Raw genomic sequence first — 18,106 nt, forward strand, 5'->3', positions numbered from 1 at the left:
AAGACTACTGTACTGTATATAAGACTATTGTACTGTATATAAGACTACTGTACTGTATATAAGACTATTGTACTGTATATAAGACTACTGTACTGTATATAAGACTACTGTACTGTATATAAGACTATTGTACTGTATATAAGACTACTGTACTGTATATAAGACTACTGTACTGTATATAAGAACTGTATATAGGACTACTGTACTGTATATAAGACTACTGTACTGTATATAAGACTACTGTACTGTATATAAGACTACTGTACTGTATATAAGACTATTGTACTGTATATAAGACTACTGTACTGTATATAAGACTACTGTACTGTATATAAGACTATTGTACTGTATATAAGACTACTGTACTGTATACAAGACTAGCTGAAGGAGCTCAGTGGAACGACCACGGCAGGATTTCAGAATCCTCCTGACTAATATCTAACAGAGAGGGTGACTCATACTTTCCACCGCATCGCACTCCTATTATGTTACCACAGGTCACGTGACACAGCATCCTGCTTTCGTTCAGCAGCACGTGTCGTTATACAGGGGACTTTCCTGGCTCCGCCTCCCGACATCACTCACACGCACACAAGCGATACAAATGGATACCAAATAGTCCTTTTTTACCACAAAGAAATGCCTTTATTTTTCAAGACACTGTTGACACACAGGTATACAAGAGAGAGGTATCTGCACTTGCAATAACAAAAAAATAATAATCAAGTCCATACCAGAACAGAACATTTAGAGTGGTAATATGGAATGTAGTCAATTTCTTTCTTTATTTCGACAAACAGTTCAAATAAATAAAGTCTCTATATAGTCTTTGCATCTAGTGTCCTTATCAATATATTCTCTTCTTTAGTCACCGTTTAAGGAATGAAGAGGCGTAAATCAGACAAAAACAAAGAAAGTGACAAAACAAGGATATTAAATGTCTTTCGGCTAGAGGCAAAGTATTTCAGGGGAGAGAAATTGGTGAAAAGGCGAATCCCTTCTTCTACACCTACATTATATTGTTCTTCTGCCACAAAGCGGATTGATGCTGTAAATCCAAGTGCCCAGCTGCTGTTACTAGGGTCTTGAGAGCCGCTAGAACAAATGTTTGACAGATCAGAAGCTTAAGTTGTTAATTGCTACGAGGTTGCTGACCTATCCAGCCGAGGTCAGTCAGTTCCCCACTAAGATGTGCTGTGCTGTTGGGGAACGGCAGTCCAAAGTTCATAAAAAAAAAAAAAAAATTGTCGCTTCCCAGGAAAAGCACCAAGTCAAGCTCCTAGAACTACACTTCTCAGGGAAAGCACCAAGTCGGGCTCCTAGAACTACACTTGAGCTTCAATGTTCTCTGCTTCACTCTCGCTCTTTCTCTCTCAGAGAGAACCTACAGTAAAGAACTGATCTGTAACAGAGGAGGAGCAGGGGGGAGGGGGGGCAGGGTTCTAGGATGCTACAGGAATCCATGTGTCTATTAAGAGACCTCCGTCTCATACATGATGTCTCCTCCCACTTATATCAAAGACTCCTCCCACTTATATCAAAGAAAAGGAGCTGTCCCAGAAACAGGGAAAGTGCAAGTAAGAGCCCAGGCAGTCGTGTCCTATGGCAGGCTAGGGAGAGTGCAGGATGTTCCCCTGAGCCAGAGGAGTCCCAGGCCCCCGCCTCCAAGTGGAGGTGCGACAGACCCCTATATAGGCAGGAAGGACACTGCACCTGTGGAGGAGCAGGGCCTCCACTCAGCGTGGCCCGTCCCGAGTTTGAGTTTCAGAGCGCGGTGGCTCCAGTCCGGCCTTAATCAGCGCTGTGGTCCTCCAGCTGGGAGATGATGGTGATCAGGTTCTGGAGGCCGAAGATGAAGCCGCTGTCCTGGCCCTCGTGGACGACGCTGTCCTCCCCGTAGTGGCGACAGGTGGTGTGGGCAAAGTCGATCATGCGCACGTCCACCGCGGGGCTGCTGGCTTCTCCCGTGCTGCGGGCGGAGCGACCGCCGCCGCTCCCTCCTGCCACGGCGCCGTTGCCCCCCGCTGAGGAGGAGGAGGAGCGAGGGAAACCAAACGCCCCCTCCTCCTCCTCCTCTTCTTCCTCCTCCTCCTCCTCGTCTTCATCTGAGGGCTCGTCCTCGTCGCCCTCCTCTCCGCCGCGGTGCCTGGGTCTGGTGGGCGTTCGGGGAGGTTCTCCGTCGTAGATGATGAGCAGGGAGCTGGAGTAGAAGCGGTAGGACTCGCAGGCCTCCAGGGCGGCTTGCATCTCCCGGAGGCGCCGCAGCACCGGGGACAGCAGCTCGCCACGCAGCCGCTGGCCGTCGTGGAAGAACTGGTACAGGGCCTCCTTGAAGCCCGCCAGGGTCAGCTTACGGCCGTGGTACTTGTTCATGAACATCAGCTGGCCCGAGTCCGACTGGTACACCTGCAGGAGGGGGGCGCACAAAAACATGAGGACTGCAGCTCCAAACAGAAACAATTTCACTTTTTGCAAGCAAATTACGCAGAATTCGGTGCCACGTTAAAATACAATGCCCGAACTGCCGTTTATTAAATCAATTATTGTAGCTGCTGGGTTAGGCTTTATTTACTTATATACATTTGTAAGTGTTTATTAAATCAATTATTGTAGCTGCTGCGTTAGGCTTTATTTACTTATGTACATTTGTAAGTCTTTCGGATTTATTTATAAGTATAATTTAAACAGTTTAACAGTTAATATATTGCCTTAGCAATAAAAGAGTTGTATTTTAATGTTGTTGTTTGTGCATTATTTTAAAGAACAGAGTTTCCATTATACACATTTTGCAGTGGCTGCTTCCGATTTGTATGACATGACAAGAAGTCGCAATTACATGACTCTGCATAGAGCCTTTAATTTGAAATGGAGAATACAGGAAGTGGCGACACCCAGCCGAGTTGAGAGGAAGAAGAGAAAAAGAAAGAGAAGAGAGAGAAAGGTGTTTTTAACTAACTACGGTTCAGATTTTACAGCAATGTATTCTCTATTGATGTTCATAACTACGGTAATCATTATTAATATGAATAATATAGTGTGAAATAATGTTCCAGCTAGCTGTAAACGTTTACCGTAGCAAACTCAGTGAATCATAATACCAGTAACGTTACTTCAACAAATGTCTGTAAAATCATTGCTGGGTACTTTAGCTAGGGAGGAGCTCAAGTTTCTTAGATATGCCCCAACGTTTTTCAAGGGAAAGAAATGCCTTCTTGTTCTAAAATATGTAATGTTAGTGGTGGCTACTGGCTACTACAATATTCTAATGTTACTGGTTGCGTGATCAGATATTTGTGATGCCAGAGAATGATCTAACGTTACTTATTCTCAAATGTAACCTTATTAGACGAGGGGAGGAGGGAACACGAACACTAAGCACAGGCTATCAGGCTGGGATCCTAACTGGGAAGACAAGTTCCACCCATGGCTCTACCACACTGACCACGGTGAGTATTCAGCAGTACACCATATCATGCAAGTTAGATCTGTGAAAGGATGCGCCGTCACAGTCTTTTTGTGTGTGGTGCTAAAGCTAAACCAACGTCAAATCAGTTCCAATATTGAATATCCAAAGGCAAACGGGCAGCACACACACAGCTCTTCAGGACAAAATTGACGAATCTCAGAGCATGCTCCGACGGAGGCCATTGGGCCGAAACGTTAGCATGTTTGTTGCCGTGGACAGAATAATTTGCTGAAATTGAGATGAGTCGACTTTGTCCTGAAGATCTGTGCGTGCTCCCCGTTTACCTCTGGGTCTTCAATATTGGAACTATATCATGCAAGTCAGTGTAAAGCAAAGTACAAAGCCTGTCTCTATTATTAATTATAATTGCTTATAATTGCTTATTAATAAGCATATGATGACGGAGCACCACAAACAGTGGTGCGCAGTCACATGCCTTACTTACCCTTAGTAGTGGGTCAAAGAGGCATTATGTACTGTATGAATAAATATGTTGTTGTAAATATGTAAATAAATATCTCATTAAGTTTGCTTTGCAGGCAAGTGTCACCTTATTTAATATTGTTTTCCATTACCTATTGATATTCACCACCAGCATAATACGCGACGCGTGTGCAGTGCACTACCGAAATATCGCTTCCGGCTCCGTTTGGGCACCGGCACATTACAGAAATATCGTTTTAGCGCCGGTATCGGCAAAATGTAAACCGCGCCCACCCCTTCGTTGTGTGTGTGCGCGCCATTCCCACGCGGTAACGTTACCTGCATGCCACAAAGGCGCACTCCGATGGAAGCCGACGTGCTCTGTTGGCATTTGCGGATCTGGTTGGCCTTCTTCTCCTCCGACGCGTCGTCCCCGTGCTGCCGTGTTCCCATCTTCAGGTCTAACACACATGGAACGCGGTAGCGCCACGTCAGGTTCTCCAGAAGGATGAATTCTGCGAGCGGGCGGGTCAAGGATCAAGTCACAACAAAAAAGACTGTCTAACGAACACACACGGTACATTATGTTAATAGGCGAGACCAACCCCACCACCATCAGTTCACGGTTTATGCAAACATGGCTGAAAGAGATCGTTTGGCATTGGCTCAGTGAAAGGATACTGTATTGGTTGCGGTGCTTGGAGTTCTCCTTCATCCTCTGCAAGTGCTGCTGGTGGCATTTGAGACTCCAGGGGTTGTGTTTGACCACGGTGCCTTTGTCCAGGCTGAGGTACAGCACCTCTGCCTGTGGCACGTCATCACGGTTGTAACTGCACACAGGAGACGCAGATAGACGCGTGTTAGAAATATGAAGGACGGCTGTGTTATTATACAACTCATTTATGATGCGTCTCAGTGTCTAGGATTCGCATTCGCGAGCAAAGGCGAGTGTGGACTCACCTCATGATCTTGTCTTCCTTGCGGTTCTGCCGGGCCCTGTCTTTGCTGTAGTTGTCGTTCTCCAGAAGCAGAGCGGACGGCTTCTTGTTGCCCCACTTGATCATCTTGCTCTTGGGCTCGCAGTCGGCAGAGGGGTCCTTGTTTTCCAGGTCGGCTGGTTCGCTGAGGAGGGGGTAGGCGATGAGGCACAGGTTCCCTACCTCATCCTCCTCAAAGCTGACCGATACTACACCTGTGAGAGAGACACAGAGGAATAGACAGGAGAGAGATGTTTTTATTACAACATGCTGTCATAATCATAATTCATTCATAATCATAATTATCCATCAATAGTCATTTAGCCAAAACCTCCCCAGAACAGCTCTCACCAACTGCTCTTTCAAACATGTCTGCAAAGAAATAAGACATCCAGAGACAGCCACTCATATGTGCGTACACGCACGCACACACACACACACACACACACACACACACACACACACACAGCTGTCGAGCAATGACAAAGTACAAGTAACTCTTTCCAAATCCCATCAGCAATGATGAAACAAGGGCAAAAATAAGCAGATACAACTGTGAAGGGCTGCACAACCACAACAGAGCTATTCACACAAATATATACCACCATGATTCAATGGCATATCAGTCTAGTCTATTCCCAGTTCCCACAGGAGAACAATAATCCAGTCCTCAAAAATAGAGAGAGAGAGAAAAATAATGTTTACTTGTTTGCACAAATATTTGAAGTCCATTTAGTGGTTCCTTTCAGCTGTGTCCTGCTGTTTTATAGAGTCCGTTTTGAAGAGATCAGTACTCAAACGTGACAAATGAAAAACAGAGCAGAGGAAGAGGGGGGCTAACAGATGCTTGTAGAATATTCAACAATAATTAAAGAAAGGCTGTACACACTGTGCCTTAATGTCAGTGGTCATTTATGATCTGATCCACCACAAACATGTGCCCCAGTAGCCCCCACCCTGCCCCCATAAAAGCCCCTAGAAGGACCTGTGTACTGCACGTCTCTGTGCAGGCAGGGGGGGGGGGGTATCACACTGCTGATAAACAGCACAGCTGCAGGAGCTGATACAGACCAAGCACACACAGGGAGGGAATCAGATCCAGATAGGATGTGGCAGAAATATGGATACATACAGCATCCCAGTGAAAACATGATGATCCTGACATAGAAGAAGAGATTCATGATAAATACAATCACAACTGAATAACAATAAAAGAACAAACAGTTTACTCTTGGAGGAGGGGGGGGGGGGGCTGGAGAGAACGAACCAAGACGAGACTAGCCGGGGTTTAAAAATAATACTACAAAATGCTCTGTGGTTTTGAGTGTTAAATGGCGGCCCAGAGGAGCCAACATCCATCTTCTTCAGACCTGACTGACTGACGTCATGTGCAGTGACGTCATGCTCCTGCAGAGCTCTCGGGCTGACCGCAGCATGCTCTCCTGCTCTCCTCTCCTCTCTGCACCGTCATCACACTGTGTGACTGAGCCAGTGTGGGAACTTGTGACTCACTGTTTTATTTGCAGCAAGTGTCCATAAACTACTGCTAAGAGGTCCAATAAGGAAGATTGTTACTGCCAAGAGGTCCAATAAGGCAGATTGTTACTGCCCACACCACAGCACAGAATGACTGTTCTAAAGATTCTGATTTTCCTCTTTTGTTTTTCCACTTCCTCTCCTCGCTTAGTTCACTTCCTTCACCTCACTTCGTTCCTTAGCTTTACTCCTCCTCACTGATGAGTCATTGTGTTCACCTGTTGGCTCCCTCACTGATGAGTCATTGTGTTCACCTGTTGGCTCCCTCACTGATGGTCTTCATGAAGTTCACCTGAGCTGCCCTCCTCACTCTCATTCACACCTTTGCATGGGGCACTGGTAAGACCTTCATCTGACTCTTTCAGTTCTATATCATTATTCTCTTGTTCTTAAAACTTTTTAATATGCTGCTATGTCCGTTTAGTTCAGGAGCCAACCCTGATACACCCTGGTCTGGTGATCCAACTTTACCCCTGAGCCAACCAGGAGGTCTGCTGATGTGACTTTACCCCTGAGCCAACCAGGAGGTCTGCTGATGCGACTTTACCCCTGAGCCAACCAGGAGGTCTGCTGATGCGACTTTACCCCTGAGCCAACCAGGAGGTCTGCTGATACGACTTTACCCCTGAGCCAACCAGGAGGTCTGCTGATACGACTTTACCCCTGAGCCAACCAGGAGGTCTGGTGATATGACTTTACCCCTGAGCCAACCAGGAGGTCTGGTGATACGACTGTACTCCAGAGCCAACCAGGAGGTCTGCTGATGCGACTTTACCCTTGAGCCAACCAGGAGGTCTGGTGATACGACTTTACCCCTGAGCCAACCAGGAGGTCTGGTGATACGACTTTACCCCTGAGCCAACCAGGAGGTCTGGTGATACGACTGTACTCCAGAGCCAACCAGGAGGTCTGCTGATACGACTTTACCCCTGAGCCAACTTGGAGGGAGCATGAGGTGGGCAGGCGTGTGGGTGAGGGGAGCAGGGGAGGACTGTGGCAGGGCAACAGATCGGCGGGGTTTGGCTGGGCTGAGGCTCTCCACCTGGAAGAAACCTCCATCGAACCTCACGGTCGCTACAGGCTGGGTCTGGAGGTCTGGTGATACGACTTTACCCCCGAGCCAACCAGGAGGTCTGCTGATGTGACTTTACCCCCGAGCCAACCAGGTCTGGTGATACGACTTTTTTTTTTTCTTCACAATTTTTTTATCCCATTTTTATCCCCTAATTAGTGCTAATTTATCCTGGTTGCCACATCAGCAACCAGGATTTTGCATGTTTTGGTGTAGGGGTTCCTATATGAAGGAAACCCCCGGGAGGCACGGAGAGAACATGCAAACGCCACACAGAAAGGCCCTTTTGACGACCCCACCCGGGCGGTGGGCACTCGAGGACATGCGGACGGGCATGCGTTCCTTCAGCGTTCACAGCGTCCCAGGTGGGAATCGAACCCAGGACCTTCGAGCTGTGAGGCGACAGCGCTTACCACTGCACCACCGTACCCCCCTGGTGATACGACTTTACCCCCAACTCCATCTGCAAGACTACGAAGTCCAGTATCCAGGAGCAAGAGGTGTGCAGACGGAATGCACAAACCACAGCAAACACAAAGGGGTTGCAGAATAACACAGAAGAGGAACAATGGATGAGAGAACTTATGGTGAGCATCTGAAATTTGAGCATCTCATGGCACTACCTTCTCATCTTCTGTTCAGACCACCTACTCCTTCCACCAGATATTCAACCAAATCTGAATCACCTACAGGGAGTAGATGCAAGTGTTTAACCCAGCAATCTGTTCAGTTTCAAAGTGTTGCATCCGCACAACACCAGCCCTCTTCTGGGGTAATGGGCTCTGGGCTCCATGGGCTAATTTGATTTATATAATATTTTTTTTTCTAATCATGTTTTGTTTGTCTTTCAGAGTAAATGCAGCCCATGTGTCTTTTCTCCCCGTGCTTAAATGCTTTGCTGTAAATAAACATTGTTCATCTTGTGTAAAGAAGTTTCCTGGACCTTCATTTAATTCCTAACGAGATGCCCATGCTGATTGGCCATCTGTGTTGAACCTGGCCTGCAGGGCTTTCACAACTGACTTTGCCGCCCGTACCCCAAACACAACTCTCCCCCATAATCCATGGCATCACAAGACAGTTCCTTCTCAAGCCAAAAATGTTGAGTGTAAAAAAAATATTACACTGTAGGGAGTAGGAACATATTTATTTTGAATTGCAGTACTTTTTGTACAATCCACATCTTGTCTCTTTAAAGACGTTGAAAGTAAAGCTGGAGAGATGGTTTTTTTGGAGGAATCCAGGTGAGAATTATTAATTGTATATCTTGTTGGCTTGATGCTAGCTTGGTATTTACAGTGTTATGCTAGCTAACTAGTACTGTCTCTAGCTGCACTGTCTTTGCACGTTTGAAACGCTCTCTAGGCATTCATATTTTTGATATCCAAAGTGCTCAAAGAAAACAGTTCCCTGTGGACACGCCCCCTAACTCGTCTGCTTCTCTTCATATCTCTGCCTTTGTGATTAGTCTCGAATGAGGGAAATCAATACTTCATGAAAAAACAAAACGTGATTACAGGCTAGTGAGGCTACCGAAAAATTAGCCAGAGACCATTTGATGTTGCACTTCCTTCTTTACCAGTAGGGGTCGATAAAACTCGTTATTTCCCTTACCTTAAAAAAAAGTTAGGAAACATGCCCCCACTCCCCCAAGATTCTTATGTACACACAGAAGGGCAGGATGAGTGTCACTGATGTGGAACATTCCCCAAGGCCCCATAAGTCCTCTATCATCTCTCCAGATCCCACTCCACATCTCGGGTCTTTTAATAGTCCCACGCTGCATGTCTGAGGAATCCGATACCATGGCCTGTGCCCTGTGCCCTACCTCCGTCATCAGGCGCACCATGGGCCTGACGTCTGTATCAACGTACTGTGTGTGCCAATGCAAGAGGGCACTGGATAGTACAACACTGTGGACTTTGAGACAATTTGAGACATCATGTTCCAGATTGTCTCAAGATTCCAGATAGCACCCGGGTGTATATGTTCGTGTGTGTGTTAGGCCACTCTGCGTGTATGTTTCTGTGATGGGGCCCTGAAACCAGACATGGAAATATCCCCGCCTCGCCTCAGTCAGCGATTCTCTAATGATCTGTCCCATTTATTTTTGATCCTGCAACCCTACGCCGTCCTGAAACCGAAGCCCTCCAGGCGAGGCAGGCACCACACTTGTCACTCCTCCTCCTGGCTGGCAGGTAGTCAGGCTGTCAGCAAGGAGGCCGCTCTCAAAGCAGAGGGTCACATCCACACAACCAATGATCCCAACATGAGTGACACTATTGTAGACAAGTCACACACCGTATCAGCGACCAAAATACTGTGTTCTTTGGGCCCTTATAGCAATCCACTAGACCTCCACCCCCCAGCAAAAATAATATGCTTGTGCTGTAGCACGGCACCACCATCGTCACCATCTGTAGCAGCCAATATTCATAATATTCCATGTCACATGCATTTCCTACCAATATGGTCCATTACAATATAGACAGTTTATTGGCTATTTGATTATAATCCCCTGTTATTTTCCTACCAAGATGGCCATGTGATGAAACATGAGGACGAGAGAGAGAAAGGCAGACAAGACAGGAGAACAGCAGAGAAATATTGTGCACCAAAGATACCACATCACTCCAAAACACGCATACTTGACTTGATGGGTGGGTTTGGGTTGATGCTTCGTACAACCCGTAAGGGTTGGGGTGAGGCTCTTACCTATATACTGAGGGGTGAACTTCCTCATCTCGGGGGGGAGGCTCTTGTAGAACTGGTGCTCCCGGGGGATGAGGGGCTTGCAGATTGTCTGCTCCCCAAATCGCAACACGCAGGAGTGGCCTCCCACTTGGTGCACGAAAGGTTCAAGCATTACCCCTTTAGCCGGGTACGGTGTCCCGTCCCGCTGCAGCAGGGCTTCCAGAGCGGGACTCATCCTCACTCCGCATCGGACAGCTGAGCTGGGGGGACCCACGGCGCAACGGAGGCAAGAGGCTGTATAGTATGGTTTGACTCCCTATCCTCTGCACTCGTCTTGTCGCTCGCAGGGGGCGCTGCCGGTCGCCTGCTCAAGCTCAGACGCAGCAGTGAAAAACAAAGGGCAGAGCAGGAAGGAGAGAGACGCGAGAAAATCCTTTATTCCGATTCCTTCGCTTTCCTGGTCCGAGGATAGCTTACGAGAGGCTTCCGCTTGGTTAAAATATTCCCTGTGTGTATGTACTTATTAAAAATAAATCTTATTTAAACGGATTTAAAAGCTATAGAAAACGCGCGAGGCATACGTGTGCTTCCGTCCTCCTCGGTCTCCGGCTGGCTATTTACTGAGCCAGTTCTCTGTGCGACAAAGATCACAGGCAGTTGCCAAGTCCCACCTCTCTCCTCAAGCAGCCAATCACAGTGCCGCAGCTGTCGCTGGGAGGGGCCGAGGTGCCTAGGACAGGATCAAGTGGATCAAGCAAACAAAGAGGAAGCAGGGAGAGAGAGATAGGGGGAGGGGAGGAGAGGAAAAATACAGGGGACAAAAACATGCATGTTTTTCAAGGTACTCAGGCCACAACACTCATATTTGATCTGGTGTTTTAGTGATTCTTGCAACATAAAATAATGTTCTTGTCTATAACTGCAGTAAAGCATTTGAAAGGCAAGAGGGAAAGTGAAGTTGCGTGTATGATCAATTTCTGTTTCCTTATCTGACATGACTTTCATATCAGAGTAAAACAATGATATGAAAACTGAAATAGTTTGGTAATTACATAGCCATAAGCTTGAAGTAGAGGTTGTCAGATAAAAAAAAAAAGGCTGCTTTAGTCATAGATGTTTTTTTCACAGTAGCCATTGGCATTTTGACATGTCATGACAGCGTAAACACACTACAATAATACACACAGCTCACAACCTGTTAATTGATTAGAATCACCTGTTATTTTCCTACCAAGATGACCGTGTGGTGATGTAACAGAATACTATCAAGAGTACTATCAATAGACACTTTCACAGAAGCCATATTGTGTCTCAAGGCAGGGTAAACAGGTGTAATCATGGTGTTCCAGTGCTGGGGCCCTCATTAAAGTTATTGGTTTACACCTGTGTTTACCCTGCCTTGAGACACAAAATGGCTGCTCTGAAAAGGGTCTTTTGTTAGTCTTCCTCAAATTGAAGACCACACATTTCCCATAAAGCCCATAGATTCCTGTCATATAGATGATGTTGCATCCTGTTCTGTGCTGTAAAGCAATCCAGTAGATCCCATGTGAGATCCATCAGATGGCATGTAAACTGGAGTGTATACACCAGGAGAGATCAGATGGCATGTAAACTGGAGTGTATACTAGTGTAAGGCCAGGGACATTGTGGGGCTGGATCTGGGCTCTCTGACTGCGGTGTCAGAGAAGAGAACGTTGTCCAGCTACGCTCCATCATGAGCAATGACTCGCACCCACTCCACGGCGTGCTAGTCAAACACAGGAGTACGTTCAGTGAGAGACTGATTCCACCTAGATGCAATACGGAGAGGCACAGGAAATCATTCCTGCCTGTGGCCATTGGTCTATTTAATGCCTCTCTTAAAAGAGCACCTCGGAGACGCTCAGTCTCCCTGAGACTGAGCCAGCCGATAGGTTAACTGTGCCTGGCTGAGGCACGTGTAACGTGTAGGGCAAGCCGACTTAATATAAGTCCAGTGTGCAATAAAGATAATTGGCACGTAATGTATACTTACTCTACTTATTTTGCTACTTTAGACGTATTCTACTTGTTTTTGCTCGCATTTACTACTGTTTATTCTATGCTATGTTGTGTTCTTATTCTGCTTATTTTGCTTACTATCGCATTTACTACTGTTTATTTTATGCTATGTGTGTTCTGTGTGCGAGCTACTGTAACTTGTCCCAATTTCCCCCCAGGGATCATTAAAGTCTTTCTGATTCTGATACACCAGGAGAGACCAGATGGCATGTAAACTGGAGTGTATACACCAGTAGAGATCAGATGGCATGTAAACTGGAGTGTATACACCAGGAGAGACCAGATGGCATGTAAACTGGAGTGTATACACCAGTAGAGATCAGATGGCATGTAAACTGGAGTGTATACACCAGTAGAGATCAGATGGCATGTAAACTGGAGTGTATACACCAGTAGAGACCAGATGGCATGTAAACTGGAGTGTATACACCAGTAGAGATCAGATGGCATGTAAACTGGAGTGTATACACCAGTAGAGACCAGATGGCATGTAAACTGGAGTGTATACACCAGTAGAGACCAGATGGCATGTAAACTGGAGTGTATACACCAGTAGAGACCAGATGGCATGTAAACTGGAGTGTATACACCAGTAGAGATCAGATGGCATGTAAACTGGAGTGTATACACCAGGAGAGATCAGATGGCATGTAAACTGGAGTGTATACACCAGTAGAGATCAGATGGCATGTAAACTGGAGTGTATACACCAGGAGAGACCAGATGGCATGTAAACTGGAGTGTATACACCAGGAGAGATTGCCAATCTTCTTGGCAATGGTCATGTGTGTTTATGGTAGCCATCCTGATGTATCAAATGAAGATGGTAAGGATTTATTGATGTAACAAGTGGAAGTCCAGAACCCAAGACAAACAAACAGCTGCAGTATCAGAGTACTGATTACACGTTCTCTTCCTATCAGTACAGTGTGCAAACAAACTATCCATTTGACTAATCAATCACATTAACATACAGGTCACAGAACAATATTTGCAGTGATAAACATGCAGCTCAGTGGCAGATAAATTTTTTTTTTGCTGCTACTAAATCATAAATACACCCCAAATTAAGAGTGACCCCCTGAGGTTATTTCAAGCAAGAAACAGGCAGACAGCTACTTTGTAGATAACTACTAGGCTACCAGGATCACTACTTATATAGTACCTTTTGAGAGCCCTAAACATGGTTTCTACCCCCCCAGCATCAATCTATAGAAAGTTCTACTGCAAAAGCACCAATGGCAGGGAGTTGTTGTAAGAACAATTCTGAAATGGGAAGTTACTGGTTTTGGAACGGTGAGAGCTCCAAGTTCTGGTGTGTGTGAATAGGCCTTAGCATGGTTCAGTTGACGTTTCCTTGTTAGTGGCAGTCAACCTAGTGAACATGACTTGTGTGCCAGGTCAGACCAAGCTAAAATAGACTGGCTCAGGTCATTGTAGACAACTACAGCCTAATCATGCACTTAATCCCCGATGTTCCACTTCTGCACTGGGATTAGAAAAGGGAAGAATTGCCAAAGGGATCCAGCAGGGAGAGAGAGGGGATTATGTGCTCTCTGTACTGTACTCGACCAGGGCATTCCTCTCCTCTGGCCATGGTCCCAGAGGGCCGGGACTCCCTATGGTCCGCTGTGGAATGTGGGACATGGTGTGTGTGTGTATAGATGTGTGTGTGTGTATAGATGTGTGTGTGTGTGCGCCTATGAGAATGTGGGGTACACACAGGGATTCCCGGACCTTCTGATCCCAGGATCAACATGATCAACAGAACTAATGCCGACTGAATCATGCTAGTCCATCTTTCGGGAAAGGAAACCAAGGCAGTGGTCACACAGAGTGTCACGTTACGTGTGACGGACTGCAAAGGTCCTCAAAAGTGAAAGGGTGGTCCGCCATGAAAGTGTGTGTGCTCAGGTGTTTCCGAACTTCAGGGAAGACATTTACATTAGGCTCATTCTGAAAGTATTTTTTATTGTTTGATTATGATAAATAATAAAGATAACTTAATAAAAGGATGACTTCACTTAACTTAAAAGGAGGAAACACTGTGGAGCGTGAAACCTCTCAGAAACGTAGACATTTCACATTCCGTCCGTCATTGTGGTACTTGTACCAGGCTTCGAGCAAATGAAATATGAATGTTAAACCCTGACATATTTTGCTGGAGACCCGCTGCATCTGCCCAGAGCCCACTTGACTAGCATTTCATGTTGTCTGCGTGTGAAGGGTATGTGTTGGCGTTATTCTATCGCGGTCAGGCTGACATGATGGATGCGTCAGTGTTATGCCAGCTTAGTGTGGGCTCACACGGGCCTGTGCTCTGGGACAATAGGCCCAGGCTGAGGCTGGGCTATAGGGCCTTCAGACCTGCCATGAAACAGGGCAGTGATGCAACCTCTAACAACGACCTTCATGCACATTGTATAATGCTTGGCCTTCTACAAACATAGCATAGCAGTCATTGGAAACCCCCATCAACTAGAAATACAGCAGCAGTCCCTATAGACACAGCCTTCTATACATGCACTAGATAGCAGTTACATAAAAATGACCCAATTAATTTGAAATGTTCTTAAATGGACCAAGAATATCACTTTTAAATCCAGTGTAGTACATGTATCAGGTCTGATACTTAAAGATCTTTCTGTGACTAGCTTTGCTTCTGTTGACTGATCTCGCCTCGTCTGGCCTGTTTCAAATATTAACTGATCCAGCTCTGTCTGGCATATGGCTTGGCTTTTTTTGTGACCAGGCAGACTGGTGGTGGGACAGATCTGGGTGATGAAACATCTGAAAGTGAGGTATAACTAGAACATAGAGGAAGCTATCACAAGTGTCTTTTCAATAAGAAGACAGATTTAGGTCCCTGTTTGCAACAGTACCCTAGACTGTCAGGCCGATGACCTGCACATGTTATTGTTTGATCGGATTGTGCACTAGCATACCAGTATTGAGTATACTTACAGTATATATATATATCAGTTATGTGTAGCCTACATGTCATGATATTTGCATAATTACATACTTTAATACAGTATTTATATACATCTAGATGTTTCATGTGCCTGCTTTGTGACTAGACAGAATAAATTATACTGTGCAGTGGATCTCAAACTTTTTCATGTCAAGTACCCCTAAGCTGACACAAATTAGACCACGGACCCCCATAAGAGTTTGTCCCAGCATCCCCTATCTGATAAGATTTTAGCTTTTTTCATGACCCTCCTCCTGGCCCTGTCTTGCAGGAGCCTGGTGTTGGGGTCGTTGGTGTTGGGCGCACCTGGCTCCGGTGCACTCATTGGGCTTAAGAAGACCTTCAGACCATTCAGTCTCTCTCCCTCCTCATCGATGCACCGTCCTGTTGTTCTGCTTGCAGCCTTCAAATCTAGTTTGCTGGGACGTCACCACAGGCACAAAACGTGACGCAAATGGTGACTTACACTGCCCCACCCGTCCACCTAGGCAATTGAATTATAGGATAGTAAATGGTCTCACACTAATGCATAGCCAGGGCCGCCGCACCCTATACGCAGAGTACGCAGACTGCGTAGGGCATCATGTGACTGAGGGCACCTTTTTTTTTTTTTTTGTGCCCTCAGTCAGGCCACTCACTGAACAGCAGGCCAGGCGCCGCCTACTGGTTTACTAGTGGTTTTATTACTTTATTCAGGGTTAAAGTGGGTGCATCTCATTGTAAAATTGGACTCTTCAAACGGCCCAAATTGGGCTTCAAACGGCCCAAATCTGGCTTCAACTGGCCCAAATCTGGCTTCAACTGGCCCAAATCTGGCTTCAAACGACCCAAATCGGGCTTCAAACGGCCCAAATCTGGCTTCAAACAGCCCAAATCTGGCTTCAAACGGTCCAAATCTGGCTTCAAACAGCCCAAATCTGGCTTCAAACAGCCCAAATCTGGCTTCAAACGGCCCAAATCTGGCTTCAAACGGCCCAAATTGGGCTTCAAACAGCCCAAATTTTTCGCCGCCGCCCTTCGGACGCCGGCACGCACGTCGGCCCATATCGGCCTGGCCTGCTTGGTATCTAATGCCCGGTCTGAATTATGATCCCAGTCCGCCCCTGCTTGCATGTACAGTTTAACAATCGCTTGTTTGCTGACATGTACAGTAATTCTAACAATTGTTTGTTTGCCACATGTAATGTAATGTGAGATACACTAGTATCGTTCATAATTAATGATTTTGCAGTCTTTCGTTTGACAGTTATTGAAAGTTTTGCGGGGGGGGGGGGGGGGGGGGTGCACCACAAAACAATTACGCTTAGGGCACCCAAATGGCCAGCAGCGGCCCTGTGCATAGCCCTTACCTTACAGAAAATGTGGCCGTTCACAAACATTATGCAGAATAGGAGCGTGAGGAACAAGAGAGGAGGGTGCATGAGCCCTGGAGGAAGAAAGAAGAAGACACAATACAGTCAGTATTAGGGGTAAAATGTGTGCTGTGTGAGACAGGGAGTTCCTCGGCAGTCCTGTAGGGGGAAGACCTCATGATATCGTATGCTACTGCTGCCAAATGCACATCTTGTGTTCTGGCTCCGTGCCTCCTCACGCTCTCGCCCGCACACGTGAGGGAGTGAAGCACGAGTGAGTGTGAGAGCTGCCCGGTCACAGAGAGCGACGGACCCGTTTGCACCTTCACTTACAGCCTGCGCAAATATATAGAAGTGTGTTGATACAGTGATGAGCTCTACTCTGACAGACTGACGTGACACCCAATGCTAAGTCAAGGACAGCCTTGTTTGCCCCTGCATTCCCCACCGCCCTGCTCCTCATGTCACTCCTTCACTCCTTCCCACTCTCTCTACAATCTCCACAATGAAAAACAAGCATCTGATCACGTAGCTCGCCTTCCAAAGACAACCAATGCAACTGTTTGTCATCGGCCATATTTCATCATATTTCATCAGTGATAAACAATGACGAAAACATCTGAAGGCTGTTTGTCATTTTAACACAGGTAATAATAGGTTGACAGAATTTCTATGACTCTGTCTATCAAAATGACAGACAACAGGAAAGCCTAACGCAAGCTATCACGTGCACATGGAGAGCAAAGGGAATGCTTGCGTTTGCACAGCAAATACAACCATATATGAGTGATCCAGTGCAGGGATGAGACATTGATCCTGCTCTCTCTCTCTCGCTGCCTTGTGAGTAACAAAAAGCTTAATCATCAATACAGTAGTTAGTTAGTTTGTTTTTTTGTGTCATGCACCAAAGGTGCCCAGCCCGCATGGGCTTACAAGACACTACAATCATAACATGCAGGAGCGATATAAAAGAACAAACAGAATGTGATATATCTCCAAACATGTCAGACGGTAACAGATTTGAACACCTCAAACATAAAGTACCATCCTACGCTGTTGGTAGGCATTTAACACAAACTGATCGAACTGGAACACTTTTTCAGTAAGCAGGTACTGAACTCTACAATCATCAGACATAGAAAACAAATCAGGACCATCTTCAAATGAAATTTTACAAAAAAAGCCGATGTCTAAGATTGTGATATAATGAACAGTAGAACAAAAAGTGTAAATGCTCTTTCAACCAACAGCTGTGAGGCTATGTCAACTTTAACTCCCACGGCACATGTTGCTTATCTGTCTAGCCACCAAACCTAATAAAAAGCCTCCATTGGTGAGTTAGGTGAGTTGTTGTTTCTATAGTGTTTACACAGTGAAGGGTTATCAAAGGAGAGGGGAAAGGTCAAAGGTGAACAGGCACTTTCACACAGACTGATAAATGCTCGGCGGAAATAGGTTCCTAAAAACAGCACTTTTCGATGCCGGGGGTGACAGAGTTCAAACTTGGACAGAAGTATAAACAAAAGTTGACTGTTTCATATTCACCTATTTTAAATGGAGGAGAATGGA

The 18,106-nt window shown here is 46.0% G+C and overlaps 1 protein-coding gene across 1 annotated transcript; it reads right to left on the minus strand.

The window, feature by feature from the left end:
• Positions 1–630: 630 nt before the first annotated feature.
• Positions 631–10,770, minus strand: ip6k2b (inositol hexakisphosphate kinase 2b). The gene is made up of 5 exons (XM_083661755.1): positions 10,190–10,770; positions 4,850–5,081; positions 4,571–4,719; positions 4,229–4,404; positions 631–2,406 (listed from the first exon to the last, which is right to left on the minus strand). Exons 1-5 carry the CDS (start codon positions 10,401–10,403, stop codon positions 1,792–1,794), a joined length of 1,386 nt encoding a protein of 461 aa, XP_083517881.1. The 5' UTR covers positions 10,404–10,770; the 3' UTR covers positions 631–1,791.
• Positions 10,771–18,106: the final 7,336 nt, after the last annotated feature.

The sequence above is a fragment of the Poromitra crassiceps genome, assembly GCF_964638095.1.
Source record: "Poromitra crassiceps genome assembly, chromosome: 27".
NCBI lineage: Eukaryota > Metazoa > Chordata > Actinopteri > Beryciformes > Melamphaidae > Poromitra > Poromitra crassiceps.